At 39.4% G+C, this 19,058-nt stretch overlaps 1 protein-coding gene across 1 annotated transcript in view; it reads left to right on the forward strand.

Moving 5' to 3' along the window:
* The window catches only part of GRID1 (glutamate ionotropic receptor delta type subunit 1), a 727,533-nt gene that overhangs the window by 692,188 nt on the left and 16,287 nt on the right, over positions 1-19,058 (forward strand). Inside the window, exon 14 of the mRNA XM_045842113.1 lies at positions 18,686-18,852. Within this exon, the coding sequence (XP_045698069.1) occupies positions 18,686-18,852 (167 nt within the window). The remainder of the gene's footprint in view (positions 1-18,685; positions 18,853-19,058) is intronic.

The following is a 19,058-nucleotide window of genomic DNA, read 5'->3' on the forward strand; positions in this document are numbered from 1 at the left end:
TCTCTCCCTACTCCCAGTAGCAACCACTTACACATTTCTAGTGCTGCAGATTAAATTTACTTGCTCTTGTAGTTCAGATAAATAGGATAACATAAAATATGTATATTTGTGTTTAGTTTCTTTCACCCAACAAAATCCCTATGAGATTTATCCACGTAGTTGGGGATGTTAGTACTTAGTTCTTTTTTCCCTTTGAGTAGTATAGTGTTCTATTATATGAACAAACTTCCATTTGTTTTTTTATTCTCCAGGTAACATACATTTCAGTTGTTGATAACATGACTATTATGAATAAGACAACATGATAATTTTTACATATCTTTTGTGGAGATATGTTTTCATTTCTCTTTGCTAAGTACAATATGAAAGAGTAGAATTCCCATGTCTATGAGGAACTGCTTCACCACCTCCAATGTGGTTACTCTATTTTACACTCCCACTAGTAATAACCTATTAGGTACTTATAAGTTTCAGTTTCTGGACATCCTAGCCAACAGTTAGTGTTGTCAGTGTTTTTGACTATATAATTCAAGAATATCTGATGTGAAGGCTATCTCATGGTTTTGATTCGTATTCCTTTGGTGGCTAATGATGTCCAGCTCTCTTTCATGTGCTCATTGGCCTTCCAAATAGTTTCTTTCATGAATTGTATGCTCAAGTCTTTTGTTAATTTTTACTGGGAACTTCCTGTTTTCACTGTTGATTTAGGTGAGCTTTTTAAAGTATATTTTATGGATATAGGTCTTTGATGAAATATAAATAATGCAAATGTAATTCCCAGTCTGTAATTTTCCCATTTATTTTCTTAATGCCATAATTTGAGAAGTAGAAAATTTTAATTTTGATAAAAACCCATATATTAATTTTTTTACTTATGGTTAATGCTTTTTTGTGACATGTCTAAGAAAACTACAAGTTTTATTCTAGAAGTTTTTACATTATATATATGCTGCATCTAAAATTTGGTTTGTGTATGGAATAAAGAAGTGGTTCAGGTTGACTTTTTCTCTTCTATACATATATCCAATTCACTGACTTTGTACCAGTTATTAAAAAGACTTATCAAGTAGACTTAACAAGACTTAACAAGTAGACTAGCTGCCTTGATAAAAAAATCAACTGGCAATATGTGTTTGTCTATTCCTGGATTCTCTATTATGTTCCATTGATTTATATATCTATTCCTATGTCAATACAAAAATGTATTGATCACTGTAGCTTCATAATTATTCCTTAATTCTATCCTTTAAATCATGTATTATAGGTTCTCCAACTTCTTTTTTTATAAGATTTAGGCAATTTTAGATTTTTTTGCATTTCCGTTTAAATTTTAGATCACTTTGTCAATTTCTTTAACAAAACTTGAAATTTTGATAGCTATTATATTGAATCAATAGATCATTTTGGGAAAATTGATATCTTTACAACACTGAGTCTTCTAATCCACAGACATAGTTTTTCCTTTCAAAACACCAACTCTGACATTATTGATTTTATCTGTGTTTATATTTTATTGATTTCAGCTTTTTTGCTGATTTTTTATTTCTTCTATTTACTTTGGTTTTAATTTGTTCTTACCTCTTCTAGCTTCTTAAAGTTGAAACTTTAGATCATTGTTTTTATTCTTGTTTTCTTCCCTAACATAAGTATTTAAAGCTATAAATTAATTTCCCTCCATGCACTGTTTTAGTTGACTCCCATGGAGCTTTAGATGTTGCATTTACATTATCATTCAGCTCTAAATGTAAAGCATCAGACTTAGTCATTTTCTTCAAGGTATCCCTACTAAGTTCTCAAGGACAGCAAATGATTGTGACTTCATGTGGAGAAGGCTTCTGGGACAGAGAACTGGGATTTATTCTGCTTAGTGAGGTTGAGAAAAGCTTTCTAAGGTAGTCTTATCATGCACAAGCATTTTGCAACCCAAATGCCAAATTTCTTTTCAGTTTTGAAGATACCATTGTGAGAATGTGAGAGAAAGTTGGCAAACAGGAAATAAAATACACAGAAAAATAAGGGAAACCAGAGGGAAAAAAAAGTTGCCTGGCATGTGAGCAAAACCCATTTTTAATTCTACTAAATGTGTAGTTTTCTTGTAGGGGATTGTGGGGAGTTATATTTTCTCTGCTTGACAGTCACTGTTTACAGAACCCCTTCTTGGGTCTCAGGCTTATTGTCAGGTGTTTTGGCTACCTAACATGCCTGAGTCTTTTTCACATGCTTTTAACTCTTCTACAACCCAACTCCAAGTGCACTAAGGTTAAATAGCCCTTCATCTATGTTAATATTTAAAATAATAATAGATTTTGAGAGGAAATTTTAGGTTACACACTTATAATTTAAATGTAATATGCTACCAATATAAGAAGTTTAGAATATTCCTAAAAATAAGTTGAAAAGAACCAACCAAACATGTTTTTTTCCACCACCTAAATAAAGTACTAGGAACTCTTGTTTTTGTGTAGTCTTTTCTGAATGTTTCAAAAATTGTAAAAAATATGATGTTATAAAAATATAACTTGTCCTGCCTTTTTCTAACACCATTGTAAAGCTTTACAAAAATCATTTTAGTGGCTAATTAATATTTCATCAAATACATATAAAATAATTTATTTAAGCATTTCCTTCTCAATTGTCATTTGGTCATTTCCACTTTTTCACAAATATAAACATTATAATGAACCTCATCATGACAATGGATTTGCTACATGTATTTCTTCAGGTCAAATTCTCTTTTTAAAATTTTATTTCATTTTAGAGAGAGGGGAAGAGAGAAATAGAGGGAGAGAAACACTGATGTGAGAGTGAAACATCGATGGTTGCCTTTCATCTGTGCCCTGACCTGGATATAGAACTGGCAGCCTTTCACTGTGTGGGACAACACCCAACCAAGCCACACCAGTAAGAGCTTCAGGTCAAATTCTTAAAAGTAGAATTATGATATCAAAAAAGTATATAAACATTTAAAGTTCTTGATAAAATATTCCTGCAAATTGCAATAAGTAGGGGCTTATTCTTATCTTTGGGATCAAAAAAATACTCAGGTTTCAGCGTTTCTTCTTTTTTTAAAAAATCAAATCCTATGGATTTTTGTAGAATTTTTTTTATAAATTGTTTTTTTTTTTTACTTTTTCTGTGTCCTTTATTGTGATTTTTCTTTTTTTCCTCTTTGTACAGATGCATATATACATGTATTTTTTTGCTATATTTTACTTTATTATTCTGGAGACTGGAGTTCAGAAGAAATCACTTTTATTTCAACTCATGTTTTTATTGGCCCACATTCAACATTGCCATCAGTGATCCATGAATTTTAGTGGGTATAAGGAAATTGAGTAAGGTCACAGTTAGATATCTTCAAGTAATACTCAGAATTCATGCACATAGACTCCTTTGGCAAATGTGTATTTCTACAGTGATTTACTATATGAAATATTGTATCTTTTATCCAGTCATTTATTTCATCAACTCATTTACTAGTATTGAGCTCAGTTAATATGTAAGAGTGTACTCAATCCTTTCCTCCTAACATAGAGTTAGAACTGGTGTAGGTCAAAGTGAAAACAAAGGCTGACCTTGGACAGTATGTTATTTCAGAAATAAAAAAAAGTTGTTTTCTTTTTTCTTACTCTACTGAGAAGCCTTCCCTCCTTTGGGACCCTGGGTCATTGTTTGGACAATAATTTAATCATAATGGCTTCCAATAGAGAGGCCTGGAATGGATTGAGTGTGGTATTTTCTCCCATGTATTAGCTCAGTTGTGCTTCAACACAGCTCACTTATTAATGAGGAAACTAAAGTTTGAGGAGAGCAAGAGATTTCTGAAAATCAAGCTTTAGTCAGTACTGGACCCAAGGTTTGAACTCAGTGTTTTTGTTACACCAGTACCTGTAGCATTAGCTTGTGAGACTCAACAAAAATGGAGGAGATACATGATCAAAGAGGAGCTTTAGTTCCCTCCTGCCAATCACTGTGTTTTCTGTTCACAGGAGGGAAAGCTGACAGTTCCTTTCTGTCTCTGCACATTTGTACACCATGATGTGTGCTGCATGCCATACCATTTCCTTCCTTTGTTGGCCAAGCTGGTTTCTGGTTATCTTTCAAGTCTTAGCCAAAGTATTCACACTTCCTGTGTCCCACCTGAAGTTCCTCCATCCTCTACATAGGGCCAGAGGCTTTCCTAAGACACTGTGTATCCTAGAGTACCACTTGATCAGATGTAACTCTATTCTCAGTGTCCAGCTCTATCACATTCCTCACTAGACTCAAAGCCTCCCTGGGGCCCAACCTGTCCCTCATTAATTTGTCTGTCTGTGTCCAGGGCCTAGAGAAGAGGTAGCCACAGCAGCAAAGCACCTGGACATCCAAATCCTTCTATCCTTTAAAAAAATCAAACAAAATAAATGTTCAATGAGTAAGAGATGAGAGTGTGCAGAAATGCATCCGTGTGCAATCTTTCTTTATTGTGAATGAGTAGGATGCTGGCACCCAGTTGCAGGGAGAGCAAGGAGTGAGGAAAGACAGGGAAGGCAGGGAGGCCTAGTCATTCTCCTGGAGCAGGATCCCATACAATGAACTATGTTGGACTTATAATACTCTGCTGCATAACTCTGAGGCTGATTGGTTTGGGATAACACAATCTAAAGAACAAGGAAAGCCCCCACTGTGACTCCCTTATTAAACTGCTTTGCTTTGAGTTTCAAGCATTGCCAAACAAATCTCATTATGAATTCTTTAATTACTTTCTTTTGCAATTTGTAATTTGGTAGGGGAAGCTTTGGACTCAAACCAATATCTGTGCCATCATGTTAACTTTGATTATTTTCAAACTCCTCATTAGAGAAGTGGGAGGATGTTCACTCCTCTTAAATGTGACTTTATTTTTCAGATTTCCTATGTCCTGTAATTTACTCTGTACCCAAGTCTGATATGCTTCACCTTAGTGCTGACTATAAATATGAGCTGATTTTACTTTATTTGTTCCACTGAGTATTATTGCCTTTGAGCTTTGTGACTTAAGTTTTTACATTTTGAACTGAATTGTTTACTTGATTAAATTAAAATCAAGGAGTGATTGCTAACGAAAACAATTTTGATTTATTGCATCAGCCAGTTTCTTGGAAATTTTTTAGCTTACTTTTATTGTTAGTATATTTTATTCTTGTTGTTATATATTTTTTGTTTGTCCAGGAGCAAAAATGGAGAAAAAGGGAAATAACATTTATAAAGCATTATCATATGTATTTTATCTTCACCAGGGTATTTTATGATATTTCTCTTTTGAAAATAAGGAATGCAAAACTTAAAAAGGTTAAAAAACTTGCCCAAAGATTATCAGACTCTTTCTACCATGCATGTGTTTATTATTATTACTAATATTATTACCATCACCATTGTCATCATCAATAATAGGAAACTATTTGAGTAGGAGTCATGGTCTCCACTGGGATAGGTAGCTCTAAGAGTTTCTTTACTCTCCAACATACATGTATTAAGATTGTCTTTGAACTCTGTGTTTTAACATTTCAGAGTGTGTGTGTGTATGTGTGTGTGTGCATGTGCACATGAGACAGACAGAGAGAGAGAGGAGAGATGAACAGGGAGAGAAAGAAGAGTAAGAGATGTGAAGCAGATTAACTCGAATCAGGAAGAGTAGAGAGAACTGTAAAAGCATGCCTCCCAAGGATCAGATAAAGAAAACAGAAATGGTGAAGAAATGGCGAAGACAGAGTGAATTGGGTATATCTACAAGACTGTCTACATGGAGAAGGTCTTGGGTCTGTTCTGTGAGACCCAGATCTCAGACCTCAGTTAGTTATACATAAGGTGTTGAGGGGTGATCACAACACTTTGTAGTAAGTGTTTGTCATCCCTGGGCTATGTGGCAGGTTTCTATTAAGGCAGTGCCCCTGGCAGGCCCCTCTGGTGGCAAATCTTTCTGATTCTTTGACTTTAAAAAGCTGTACATCCTGACAGTAGGATGGATGTCAGAGGTTGCTCTGTGAGCAATGGGAGTCCATTAGGATCTTTTAGGGCAGAATGTGACCTCTTTTGTCGCTCCTCAAAGTGCTTTAAGGCTATTGTGTTAGTTCTCACTCTCAAGGCTGGCATTTTAGCAAAGACCATAAAGGAATACTTAGCCACAAGTGGAGTTACAAAATGAGACTCTTCAACATAAAGCCACAGGGATGGTCTCTCAACACATTAAGGGGTAATCTTTAATATTAATTGTGATCACATGCAATTTTACTACTTCTCTCCTTCCAGTGTTATAGTTTGAATTGTAAGTTTCCAACAACCCTTTATGGCTAAAAAACAAACACTGAGAGGAAAGCCACCCTGACCTCAGGTTATAGTTTAATGGGTCTCGCTTGAGCTTTGTCTCAATGAAGTAAAATGCTTAGTAAAGACAACTTAATGTCGTGAATAGTGTGGGATTTGAATTAACAAGAACTGGATTTGGTTCTTGCAATTCATCTTTTGCCAGAGATGAGGTGTTGGGCAAGTTAACTACTGATCAAAGTCATATGAAAAATAGGAATAACAGTACTGGGTCTTCCAGAGTCATGATAAAGATTATAGGTGATGTTAAAACGATTAGTGCAATGCTTTAAAGAGTATATTTTAAAACAGGAGTTCTAAAAGTGTGGGCCTTGGACCAGCAAACTCAGCATTATCTAGGAATGTGTTAGAAATGAAATTCTTGGGCGCCACTTTAGACCTAATGAATGCGAAGCTGAGTATGGGAGCGGGGGTTGGGGGAAATTAGTAATCTGTACTTGAACTTGCTCCCCAGGTGATTCTCATGCCCTCTTAAGTTTGAGGACATAGGCTTGAATGAATGTGCTTATTGTTATGTTTGTTGTTATATTATTACTTCACCTGTTCTGGAATCATAGAAAGTGACTCCTAGCCAGAGGCTGAAGGTGCTTATTGATGCCGTTTCTAAGGGCCACCTCTGAAGGAGCAAAAAGAAAGGACAAGGGTAGGAGGCAGACCCAGAGGGGCAAACAGGACATACCCTACCCAGCTCACTTTGATTCAAGGCCCAGGCTTTCCAGATTTTAGTATTCATCCCTTCTATTCTTCAGTAATCATTTTATACATATTTATTCAGCACTGACTGTATGCCAGATGTCATGTTTGGACAGTGAAAAGACATGAATGGTCTAGAGACTTAAAAGCTACTGTGTGTGTGCATGTGCACGTGCATGGGGAGTATCTGCATGGCCTTATCCCAGCGCTTGTTTATGGGATGTTTGACCACATGGGCACCTCTGTTCATGTATTCTTAGGTTGTTTTCCTTCTCTAGGATGACATTTTTCATTTTGTACTATTTTCTCTTTGTAATCTATTTTGTATCTGGGCAACCCAATTTACTCTTTCTTTTAGATCATTTTTAATCTTTTTCATGGAATACTTAAGACTAGAATACTGTTTATCATGGTCTTTGAACAATTTTAAATTTTGACAAATCATTGAAAATCAATGTGTTCCTTTGCCCTGCTGATGGTGTGCAATTTCAGACTTCAAGGGAAGAGACATTGATTTTTCCTAATGAGGGCTTTCCCTTTTCCTTTTACCAAACCCACTCCTTCTCCTTTGGAAATATGAGAAACTACCTCCCACTAAGACAATACTCAGCTTACTAAGTAAGATTGTTTCTTTCCAGAGTGTCATATGCCCTGAAAGAGAATGCAGCCACAAAGCTTCTATGGGGTCAGGTGCTGGAGGCAAATGTCATTAGCAAAAGCTTGGCCAGGATTAAGCAGCAGAAGAGGAAAAAAGCAGCAGTGTGATAGAGGCAATTGCTTGGGGACTCTGTATGGCTCTTCCAGGACACTGTTGTTGAACTTCTGATGTGGAAGACAGGAAGACCATTTGTAGTCAAGTAGATCTGGGGAGATATTAAAGCTCTGCCAGTAGCTGATTTTCTGATCTTGGGCATAGTCTGTCCTTTCAGAGCCTTGATTCCCTTGAAAAATGGATATGATTTGTACCATGGAAGTTTGTCCTGAACTTACTAAAAAGAGAGTGCATGGGAAAGAATCAAGTAGAGGATGTTGTGGGAAGAAGTCATTGTTGTGACTTTCCTTTAATATTTGTTGTCAATAGCCTTGGTCTCTCAACCCTATGATTTTTCCTCCTGTATTTAGTGCTCTAACCCAAGACCCTTGAGACATAATACTAAGTATACTCTCAAAAGACGATCAGAAATTAATTGATACTGTGGTCTATATCCTTGGCTCTAAACTTAGCACACCTCAGGATCACCTGGAGAGATTATTAAAACAGATTTTTTGGGCCACACACTTACAGAGTCTTATTCAGTGGGTCTTATATGGAGCCTGAGAAAAGTTCTCCTGATGGTCCAGGGAAAGCAATTTGATAACCACTGGTATAGAGGATGTTAAAACTGGAGAAGACCTTAAGGACTTTCTGGACTGTTTTCCATTTATATAAATTGGTAGTGAGTCAGTAACTGGGCCAGTACTATGGCCCAGTCTAATAGTCTTTCTAATTTACCAGGCTTATGAGTGACGACAAGTTCAAGTATTATTTCCCCCAAGGCAACTGCATTTTAATGAGGATCCAACCCTTAAGCTGTAAGGATGATGCTGGTAGTGATTATCATGATCATGAGAACAATGTATTTTTTAACTCTTTTTTATTGTTGTTCAATTACAGTTGTCCCCCTTTCCTCCCCATTACTCTCCCCTTCCCTGCACACCCCCACTTTTACACTGTCCTATACTGAATGTGGAATGTAGGATAGTGTCTTATTTGAGTTTCTTCAATGCATCAGATATTTGCTATGCTATTTGTTTCTGTGATGAGCCAGTGAGGACTTGCTCTTCCTGAGTTCCTGATGAGGTCTCTTAGGCCCAGAGAGTTCAGGTGGCTGGCCAAAGATACTAGGGGGAAGGTCTCATCTACCCATCTCCATACCCTTGCTCTTGCCAACATACCATGCAGTGTTGTCTATCAAATGGAGTTGAAGACTATAAAGAAGGTTAAGAAATCAAAGAGAAGGTACTGTAAAAATAAGGACATTGGTGGCATGAGAAATTACTTCTCACCCTCTCTAGCCCTTGCAGTGCTCCTCACTATTGACTGTATTTCTCAGGAACATGGGACTACCAGGATTAGACAGGAAATTATTTGCAAAAATTGTCTTGCAAAACTAGTGCCTGGCCATCAGGAACTACTGTCTGCTGCCATAACCTTAGAACATTTTCATCATCTAGGTCTTCTTGCCCAGGTAATGGGTAGCCTCCCTGGAACCACCATGATGGATTTCTTATGGCCGCACACACACACATAGCACCCATCCTACCAGATGGCCTTGCCTCCCATTTGGTTGTGTTATCTCATTGCCCAGCTCTATTCTATTTACTCTGATTTGAAGCCAGGAGCCAAAATGACTTTGTGTCCTGTGGACATTTGAAGAAAGCAGCCATTATACAATTCTGGGAGAGCTCAGTTGCCATCTGACCCTCCCATGAGCCTGGTGGTGTGCCTGTTCTTGCTGGTCTAGGGACTGATCCAAGTAAAGGGTAGAAGGTTTCCCTAGAGATTCCTGAGGTGGGCTATGAACAAGTCTGAGGGTCCTGCTGATTGATGGTCTGTCCTACATTTTATGTCATTTTGGACTGTGTTTCTATTGTTTTGAGAAGCCAGAGAAAGATAGGCTCTTATCTCCAGCTAAAGGTCTGCTTTTCCTGAACCCTTTGTGGCTCTCCATGTGCTTCACACCTATATTCACTTTGCTACTGCTTCCCTGGGAGCTGTGGGCTTATAATCACATGTGCACAAACACACATTCCCAAGCACACACATGTACACATTTACACACATTTACACAAACGCATACATTCATGTGCACAGATTCTCCTGTGCACACTCACACATACTATCCACACACTCTCACAGAGTGGTTTCTGACTTGGTCAAGGTGAAGGAAAAACAGCTGACAGATTGATCTGAATCCAGCAAGGACCATAGGAAGGAGGAGACAGAAATTGTGTTTAGCTCTCATTATGTGCCAGGCAGAGTGCCTTGGATCTTGTTAATTTTATACTCAGAGTAATCCTATAGGAAATGATTATAGGCTCTCAAAACTTGAGGCTCACCGAAGAACTGAGATGTGGAGTAGGTGGGTCTTCACCCAGAATCCTGCTCTTTTCACTACACTATGCTCAAGGAACGAGGCTGAATCACTAACATTACCCTCTTGGTCAGCTGCAATCACAGAACAAATGCCTGCTGAGCTTCAGAAAACATGGGCAATACAGGAGAGTGAGAGAAATCAACAAGTCACTTGTGATGGCATCACCCAAATATGAGTGTTTGAGTGTTTGGTACTTGGTTTTGAGTCTTCATAAACAAGATTTTTACATAGTGATTTAAAAAGGATATCACAGTATAATTAATCTGTTGTAAGAGATCTTTTTACACTAAACAGTATAATACTGGTTATTTATTTAGCACTTAGCATATGCTTGCAAGGCCCTACATATGTCACATTTATTGAAGAATATAATCCTCATCAGAATTCTGTGAGGGATGCACCATTTCATATCCATTGGAGCCGAGGCCTGGAGATGGTGAGCAACTTGCCTGCACTCACACAGCCAGCAGGCAGTGGGGCTGGAATTTGAATTCACACAGTTGAGCTTCACAATCCAGGCTGGCTCTTGTTTACCATGAACAGTTTTTTCCCTTAGCAATGAATGCTCTTGTAAAACACAACAGTAACATTAGCAGAATACTCCATCATCTAATGCTGTCATTTACCTGGATAATTCTCAGTTGTTGAATATTCAGATTGTTTCTAATTCTTGCTAGTTTAAACACTGTTGCCCTGAAAATTTTTGCACCAGCATCTTTTCAGAAACTGAATAATTCCTTAGGATAAATCCCTAGGAGTGGAATTGCTACATATGCACATTTTAAAAGCATTTGATTCTCCCCTCTGAATTGCCATTCCAGAAATACATGCAAGCCCAAAGGCCTGCTAGCAGACTGTAAAATCATCCTTTTCTCCAGAGAAGACCTGGGTTTGTTTTATTTTGATTTGGCACAGTGCATGTACAGGTATAACTGTAGCCAAGGTGCAGGCTGTATGTGGCAGTGTGTTACCATTTCCTGAATATGACCAGAGGAGCAGAATTATGGGATGCTCGAGAGGGTCAAGCCCAGCTTTGTTGGCATGAAGGTTGGGTAAGGAGAGGCAGTAGGCGTGCTGCTGGATGGTTAAAACACAGGAGAATTCATCAAGTTTCCAAGAGTCCTAGTATCCTGATGACCCCATCCAGAGATGGCACAGGCTACACTGTCCTCCCTTGTCTGGTGTTTCAGCAGCTCCATGAACCAACTTTGTTTGTAAAGCTAGAGGAAGACAGTTGTTACCATTCTAGTATGTCCTGTCATCAGCAGCATTCCCCTGGGATGTGCTCAGAGGACAGGGACACTGGGAGCAATTTCCCTGTCTTTCCCCCATGAGTCACAGTAGGGCAGAGGGGAGAGCACAGGCTTTTCTGTAAGCAGATGGATCTCAGGTTGACCTGGCTCTGCCACTCACTGTCTGGGTTTATTTGGGACAAATTACTTCATTTTTCTGAGTCTCAGTTACTTCATCTATAAAATGGGATTCACATTCTGCCCTTTGGAAGTGTATGGTGGTTGGAAAAGGAATCAGGTTTCTTGAGGCTCCAGCACTTAGCAGGTGCCCCATACCTACCCTGTACCTGGCACTGCAGACACCTGATTTCCTTCTGTACTAAATCTTTTCTGACAGCATTTGTGTTTGATGTTGGCAGTACCAGCATGCTTGTTTTGGGAACAATATGGTTGCTTACTCCTTCCAAAAGCAGTTAGGATGGAGTACATGAATATAATGAAGTTCTTGCCTTGAAGGCTGTTGTCTCTGAAAGTTTGTGCTCCAAGTGAGTTCTGAGCAGGACAGAATCAGTTGTGCAATGAAAGACCATGCAGTCTCATTTTATTATCAATGTGGAGCAGCAGAGTGAGTCATAGAATATCCAGCTCACTCGTGGCTGGGTTTGTGGTGCTCAGTTTTCCTCCAGCCAGTAATACAAGCTGAGTGTTTTCCCCTAATGTTAGGGAGGATGCTCCAAGCACTGGGGCCAGACAGTCTCAGGGTCTCAATCCATTTCCATTTATAGCACTCTAGTGTGTGGGTAGACTGGGGATGGCATGGACTTCAAGGAGGGGCTTGGGTCCTGTTTGCTAAAACACTTGCTGGGAGATTAGCCAGGGGCAACCTGTCTACCTGCTTCTGTCCTGACATCCTAGGGATGGATGCCCAGGTGCCTTTGACTTTCTCTAATGTCAAAACTGTTCTTTGCTCCTTTCTCTAAAGTCCTCATATCTGTTCTTTTGTGTGTGTGTGAACCAAGTGCCTTTTGTTTTCTTGTATTCTTTATTTTTTTAAGGGAAACGGGAGAGTGAAATGAAGCAAAATGTTTAGATGCAGGTCAGGCATATAAAGGATACTTTCCCAAGTGTTCAGTTGGTGTCGGGGAGCCAGTGCCCTGGGAAATGGGAGTGCTCTGCCAGGCTTTTGTGTTCTGTAGATAAGCAAGGGCACCTCCAGGCAGCAGGGGCACACCAGGAGATGAAGATCAGCTTTGGTGCCTATGTAGTGTGTGATAGCATAGATGGTATAACAAGGTTAAAGAAGACATTTTAATCAATTTGTCTTAAGACTTATCACTAATCCCATTCAGTTCTGTAACAATCTTGTCTATCTTTGGGCATATTATATATCACATGTATACAGAACATTAATGATAGTGGACATATTCTACTGTTTTCAACTACTTTCTATGTATAAAGGAGGTCTGTCTGGAAAAAGTCCAGCCACAATTAATATAATGAGAATGGTTTGCACAACATTGATGTAACCTGGAAGCCAAGGAGAGTGGACTGGAATGCACATGTATGAATTATGATGACTGTACTAGTCAGTACTAGTACATACATAGTACTAGTCAGTAGGGGTGGTAGATGCCATTGCATGAGCTTGTGTACTGTGTGGCCGTCACATTAAAAATGACCGAGCGAGTAGAACAACCAATCTGCATCAAATTTTGTGTTAAGTTTGAACATTCCTCCATGGAAACTATTCTGATGATTCAGAAGGCCACAGCTGTGGGTAACTGGTGACTGGCAGCTTCATGACGACAACACGCCCACTCATGCATCACATCTTGTGCAGTTTTTTGGCAAATTGTCAAATAACCCAGGTGACTGAGACCCCCTACAGCCCAGATTTGGCACCCTCTGACTTCTTGCTTCTCCCAAAACTAAAATCACCTTTGAAAGAGAAGAGATTTCAGACCATCAATAAGATTCAGGAAAACATGAGGAGGCAGCTGATGGTGATTGAGAGGGCTGTGTGAGGTCACAAGGTGCCTACTTGGAACGGGACTGAGGTATCATTGTCCTGTGTACAATGTTTCTTGTATCTTCTTTAGTAAATGTCTCTTTTTCATATTAATGGCTGCATACCATACATATATGTTTCTACTTAGTCTTTATAATTATTATCTGTTGCCTAAACTCTCATTAAATTTGTGAACCATAATTTATTAGATTATTTCCCTAAATTAAATATTTAAACTGATCCCATGCTTATTTTGTAGGCAATATTGGATTTAAAATATCTTTCATGTCTTTAAGATACATAGATGCATTTGGCTTACTTTCTCAGTTAAATTCCCAATTTGATAGGGTAAAGGATATGACTTAAATGGTTATGTTATGTATCACTGCATTACTTTCCTTAGGATTATGGCTTTCTGTGATGCCTATAGCCATGAAGAATCATGACAAGTTTATCAAAACCTCATTAACACTGGATATTGTTAATTTAAAAATGTGGAAATGGTAACTTACATTTCTAGGTGATATTAACGTTCATCCTTCTACTTTATTAGATAATCTGTAAATGCTTTCCACAGTTTCTGGAGGAACCTTGAGCTCTAGTCCAGGACCACAGAGCTAGCCTTAAAGGGCTTTCCGGGTTGTCTTGCCCACCTGGGCTTTGTATAGAGTCAAAGGCTCAGGGAAGGCTAAGCTGAATCCACTGGTCTTGTCTCCAGCCTTACTTTCTGACAGGCACATTCCATGGCATTGATGCATGCTAAGTCAGTAATTAGAATTTCAGAATACATTTAATATTGTAAATGAGCAAGCCAGGTAAGGGAAATTTAACCCATTAAAGAAATGAATACAGTATTTTTTTGTTTTAATGCAGGACACAAATCTGATATCACTTTTACCTTTAAGGCATTACAAAATAAATGTCAACAAACTATTTGCAAATAGCTCACCATTTATCATACCTCTTCTCAGATAACATTATTCTTTAATTCACTCTCTATAGCCACCTGGGAAGTGAGGAAAGACAGGACTGGGAGATACAAAGAAGAGCAAGTTGGTATGAACAGGAAGTGGCAAAACAGCCAACCCTAATGATCTGTTGTGCCACTTGGCCAAGGGACTCCCAGCTCCTGCAGGAAGGTGTTTGGATTCATGCTTCTCTCTCTCTGAGGAATACAAAATAGAACACAAGAGAAAAGACTAGATTCCTGCCAATACTCTGTCCTCCCAAGAGACTAGGAAAAATCCTCAACAAAAAGGAATAGTTAATATAAATAGGAAAGGGAATTGTCTCAAAGTGGGAGAGGTCTCTGGCATGGAATTGAAGGGATGGAGATTGGAGGAACAGGGGTAGAAATGAAATGCTTTCCCAGTGAAAGTAGATAATAGATCAGAGGCTGAGCCCATGAAAAAGGGAGCTGGACCTCAGAACAAAATGGGGGAAATACACAGACTCAGAAAAGGAAGAGGATGAGCTTGTGAGAAGAGAGGAGCAAGAGGAAATTCTTGGCTTTCCTGGAGGTAGGTGTTTAATATTATTTGCTGTCTCTTACATATAGAGAAGTTTGTGGATAAGCATCACAGAGTAAGAAGATGGATACCTAATTATCCTAATTATAAGGGGACACATGAAAAACCAGTTCTTCTAATCCTACAAGGAAGAGGTGCATTTTAGAATTTGGGGGGATTGTAGAGCTTATTCTTAATGATGAAAGAAGAAGGTCTATGCAATATAGTCATGATGGGCAGGGTATTTGGACTTCTTAGAGATGGAATCTAAAATGTTCCTGAGTACATGGTCAGATATAAGAAGCCTTTTGTCTCACCCAGGGTCTATGACACACCAAGAAGATCAGGGAGACTGTGCAAGGTCCAGAAAGTTTTACTTGAAACTAATGAATTTGAGAACCCCAGGGAGGGTATTGGTGCTGCATTTTACTCAGCCTGGAGCTGAGTGAGGAGGACCTAGGAAGCCCTAGAATGTTGAGGAAGTAAGGAAGGGAGGTTGGAATGGAGAATGTTTCATAAGAGTAGAGCCCCACTGGAGCTGGAGCTTCTGATTGGTCCACATATAAGATGTGGCACATCAGCCCCTTGGAGTCCTCCCTGTTCTGGCATTGTCAGGTAGATTAGGTATCAGCCACATGCTTATTGAAGCAGACATAAGAAATATAATAGTAAATCTAGTCCCTGTTTACAAATTAGGAGATTGAAGGTCTGGGGTAATCAGCATTTCAACAAGAGAATTTCTACAATACTTTCTCCTTTCTTCTCAGCTGCATTCCTGGTTAGCAGGAATTTGCCACTGAGACATTGCCAGTATCCATGCCATATGTTTTCTGCCTTTTCAGCTTAGGCTGACAGGACTATAAATGCAACTTCCTTCATGCAACTGTACTCACCTGTCAGCCCAAACTGGAGCCACAAATGCTTAAGGCTTGAAGAAATCCAAGAGTCCCATTATAACGGCCATGCCAGGCTTTTGTCAGAGTCAGTTTCCACTTGGTCTAGTCCAGCTTATTTCTTTTTCCTTTGTGGAACATCATTTGAAAGGTAGAAGCAAACCTGATCTTAATCCTTCCTTCAGCATGACATGCCCTTTTGAAATTGTACAAATAACGATGTCTGATTGGCATGTTGAATTGTGAACATGGATGTAAAATGCTCCAAAGTCAGACTAAAGCGAAATACTAGGTCATAAGTCAACATTTGGCTGAGAAGCTTGGTTACTAAGAGATGCAAAATGTATATCTTTTCATGAGAAAACTTGTTTGTCAGTAGGAAAATGTTCTGAAGGCCGTTATCTTCCCATGTGGAGGGAGAGAGATGAGTGTAATTTTGCGACCTGGGTCAAAGTCCTTTAGGGACTTCTGAAATTTGGATGGCCAGGAATGAGAATTTGATGTAATCCTTGAATTGCTTCCTGAGGTGAAAGTCAATAGATAGCACAAGTGTGTCACTGGACAAAATTACGTGAATGGCTAGGAGCAGCCTGTTTCAGGGATGCCACATTCTGCTCACAAATCCTTCTGATGAAAAACTTGTGATGAGAAAATGAGCTATGTTGGCCAATTGGCACTTTGGGTCCCAAAGGAAGTCAACCCTTGACTAGCTTCATGTAAGCAGCTATGGTGCTCTTTGGAAAGTCTCAGTGGACATAAAAACTCAACTGAATAAAGAAAGGAGACAGAAGCATGCCCTTGACAACATCATGAATCTGGTGGGTTGCCAGCATGGCCTTTTGTTGCCTGAGATGTTTCAGCCCAGACACCAACCCCAGACTGAGGTCCTCTAGGATCTGTGGGAGCTATGGTGGGAGGGAAGGAAAAGGCAAACAGGTTTATGCTCACTATAGAAATAAAACCAAAAACTTTGCTGCATTAAGAATATTATGCTCTATTTTAAGCTGGCCAAGTGATGATTTCTGGTTTGCATCTCTTTCCAAAATGAAATATTTTGGAAAGAGCAGCTTACATTTTTTTCTGAGTGTCCAAACTCCAGACAAAATGGCTCAGGATAGAATCAAGAGTCTGCTGTGGATGGTTGTGCTGGAGTGGGACTTCAGCTGTGGCTACAGGCAAATTCCTAAAGGGATAATCTGCAACTATTGCATTGACACAGAAACAGTGACACCAAAAATTTGGTCATGTGTATGTGTGTATGTATATACATAAATGTGTGCATGCAGGTGTGTATACATATGTGTTGTGCATGTATGTATGTGCATACCTTTTTAAAAAATAATTGTATTGTTCAATTACAGTTGTCTGCATTTTCCCCCCACCACTCCCCCACAACCCCAGCCAAACCCACCTCCCTCCCTTGCTTCCACCCCTGCCTTGGTTTTGTCCATGTGTCCTTTATAGTAGTTCCTGAAAACCCTTGTCCCCATTATCCCTTCTAACCTCTCCCCTGGTTACTCTCAGATTGTTCTTAATTTCAGTGTCTCTGGTTATATTTTGCTTGGTTGGTTGTTTTGTTGATTAGGTTCTACTTAAAGGTGGGATCATATGGTATTTATATCTTACCACCTGGCTTATTTCACTTAGCGTAATGCTCTCCAGTTCCATCCATGCTGTACCAAAGGGTAGGAGATCCTTCTTTCTTTCCGCTGCATAGTATTCCATTGTGTAAATGTACCACAGTTTTTTGATCCACTCATTTACTGATGGGCACTTAGGTTGCTTCCAGCACTTGGCTATTGTAAATTGTGCTGCTATGAACATTGGGGTGCATATGTTCTTTTGGATTGGTGTTTCAGAGTTCTTAAGATATAATCTCAGCAGTGGAATTGCTGGGTTAAAAGGCAGTTCCATTTTTAGTTTTTTGAGGAGATTCCATACCATTTTCCACAGCAGCTGCACCAGTCTGCATTCCCACCAACAGTGCACTAGAATTCCTTTTTCTCTACATCCTCTCCAACACTTGTTTGTTGCTTTGTTTATGATGGCCATTCTGACTATTGTAAAGTGGTATCTCACTGTGGTTTTAATTTGCATGTGTCTGATGGTTAGTGATGCTGATGATCTTTTCATGTGTCTCTGAGCCCTCTGTATGTCCTCTTTGGAGAAGTGTCTGTTCAAGTCTTTTACCCATTTTTCAGTGTTTCTTTTTTGTCTTCCTGGAGTGGAGTAGTGTGAGTTCTTTATATATTTTGGAGATCAAACCACTGTCTGAGGTATCATTGGCAAGTATGTTTTCTCATACAGTTGGTTTTCTTTTAATTTTAATGCTGTTTTCTTTATCCATGCATAAGCTTTTTAGTTTGATGAGGTCCCATTTGTTTATTCTTTCCTTTCCTAATTTAGATATTCAGTCACAGCCACTTTGGGCCACTGAACCTAGGAGTATCTCCCATGTTCACCCTAAGCAGGGTCCAGACCAGGTTTGTGTAGCAATATTAAATGGACACTATTATGCTCCCCCTAATTCTCTGGTTGGAAAAAATCTCAGTTCCCTGGGGTCAGACATTTTGTTGTCTCCAGGGTGAGCCTGCTTCTCTGAGAAACAGGTCCATACCACTGTGAGATGTGCTGCACTGAGCCTGCTAGAGGCAGCATCCCATGCTTTTCTGTCTAACCTCAGTCAGTGTTATCAACCAGTGGTGGAATCTGTAGACCAGAAAATTGGAGGAGAGTTTGTGGTGCTGGCTGGTAGGCAGGAGGAGCTATTTAGGAGGGTCCCTTAAAAACCTCACCATTGAGATGCTTTACTGCTTGAAACTAATACAGCAGGTCAGGTCTGTCTGATTGCATGATATCTTTCATCTTTCAGGCAAAGAAGGGGAACTATGCCTTTCTATGGGATGTAGCTGTGGTGGAGTATGCGGCCCTGACTGACGACGACTGCTCTGTGACCGTCATCAGCAACAGTGTCAGCAGCAAGGGCTACGGGATTGCCCTGCAGCATGGCAGCCCCTACAGAGACCTCTTCTCCCAGAGGTAGGCACAGTCATCAACTCTGCTCTGGTAGCCCCCTCTGCTGAGGTGGGAGGATATAACCTCCTCTCAGGAGATGAGAGCCAACACAAACTTGTTCATTTATCACCTTTTCCTCAGCACTGACTATGTGCCAGTACTTGATCCTCCTCTCACCCACACTAGTTCTATGCCAGGTCCTGAGCTACACAGCAGGAAGTATATGATCC

The sequence above is a fragment of the Phyllostomus hastatus genome, unplaced genomic scaffold (genome assembly GCF_019186645.2).
Source record: "Phyllostomus hastatus isolate PE091 unplaced genomic scaffold, TTU_PhHast_1.1 phas_contig_38, whole genome shotgun sequence".
Taxonomy (NCBI): domain Eukaryota; kingdom Metazoa; phylum Chordata; class Mammalia; order Chiroptera; family Phyllostomidae; genus Phyllostomus; species Phyllostomus hastatus.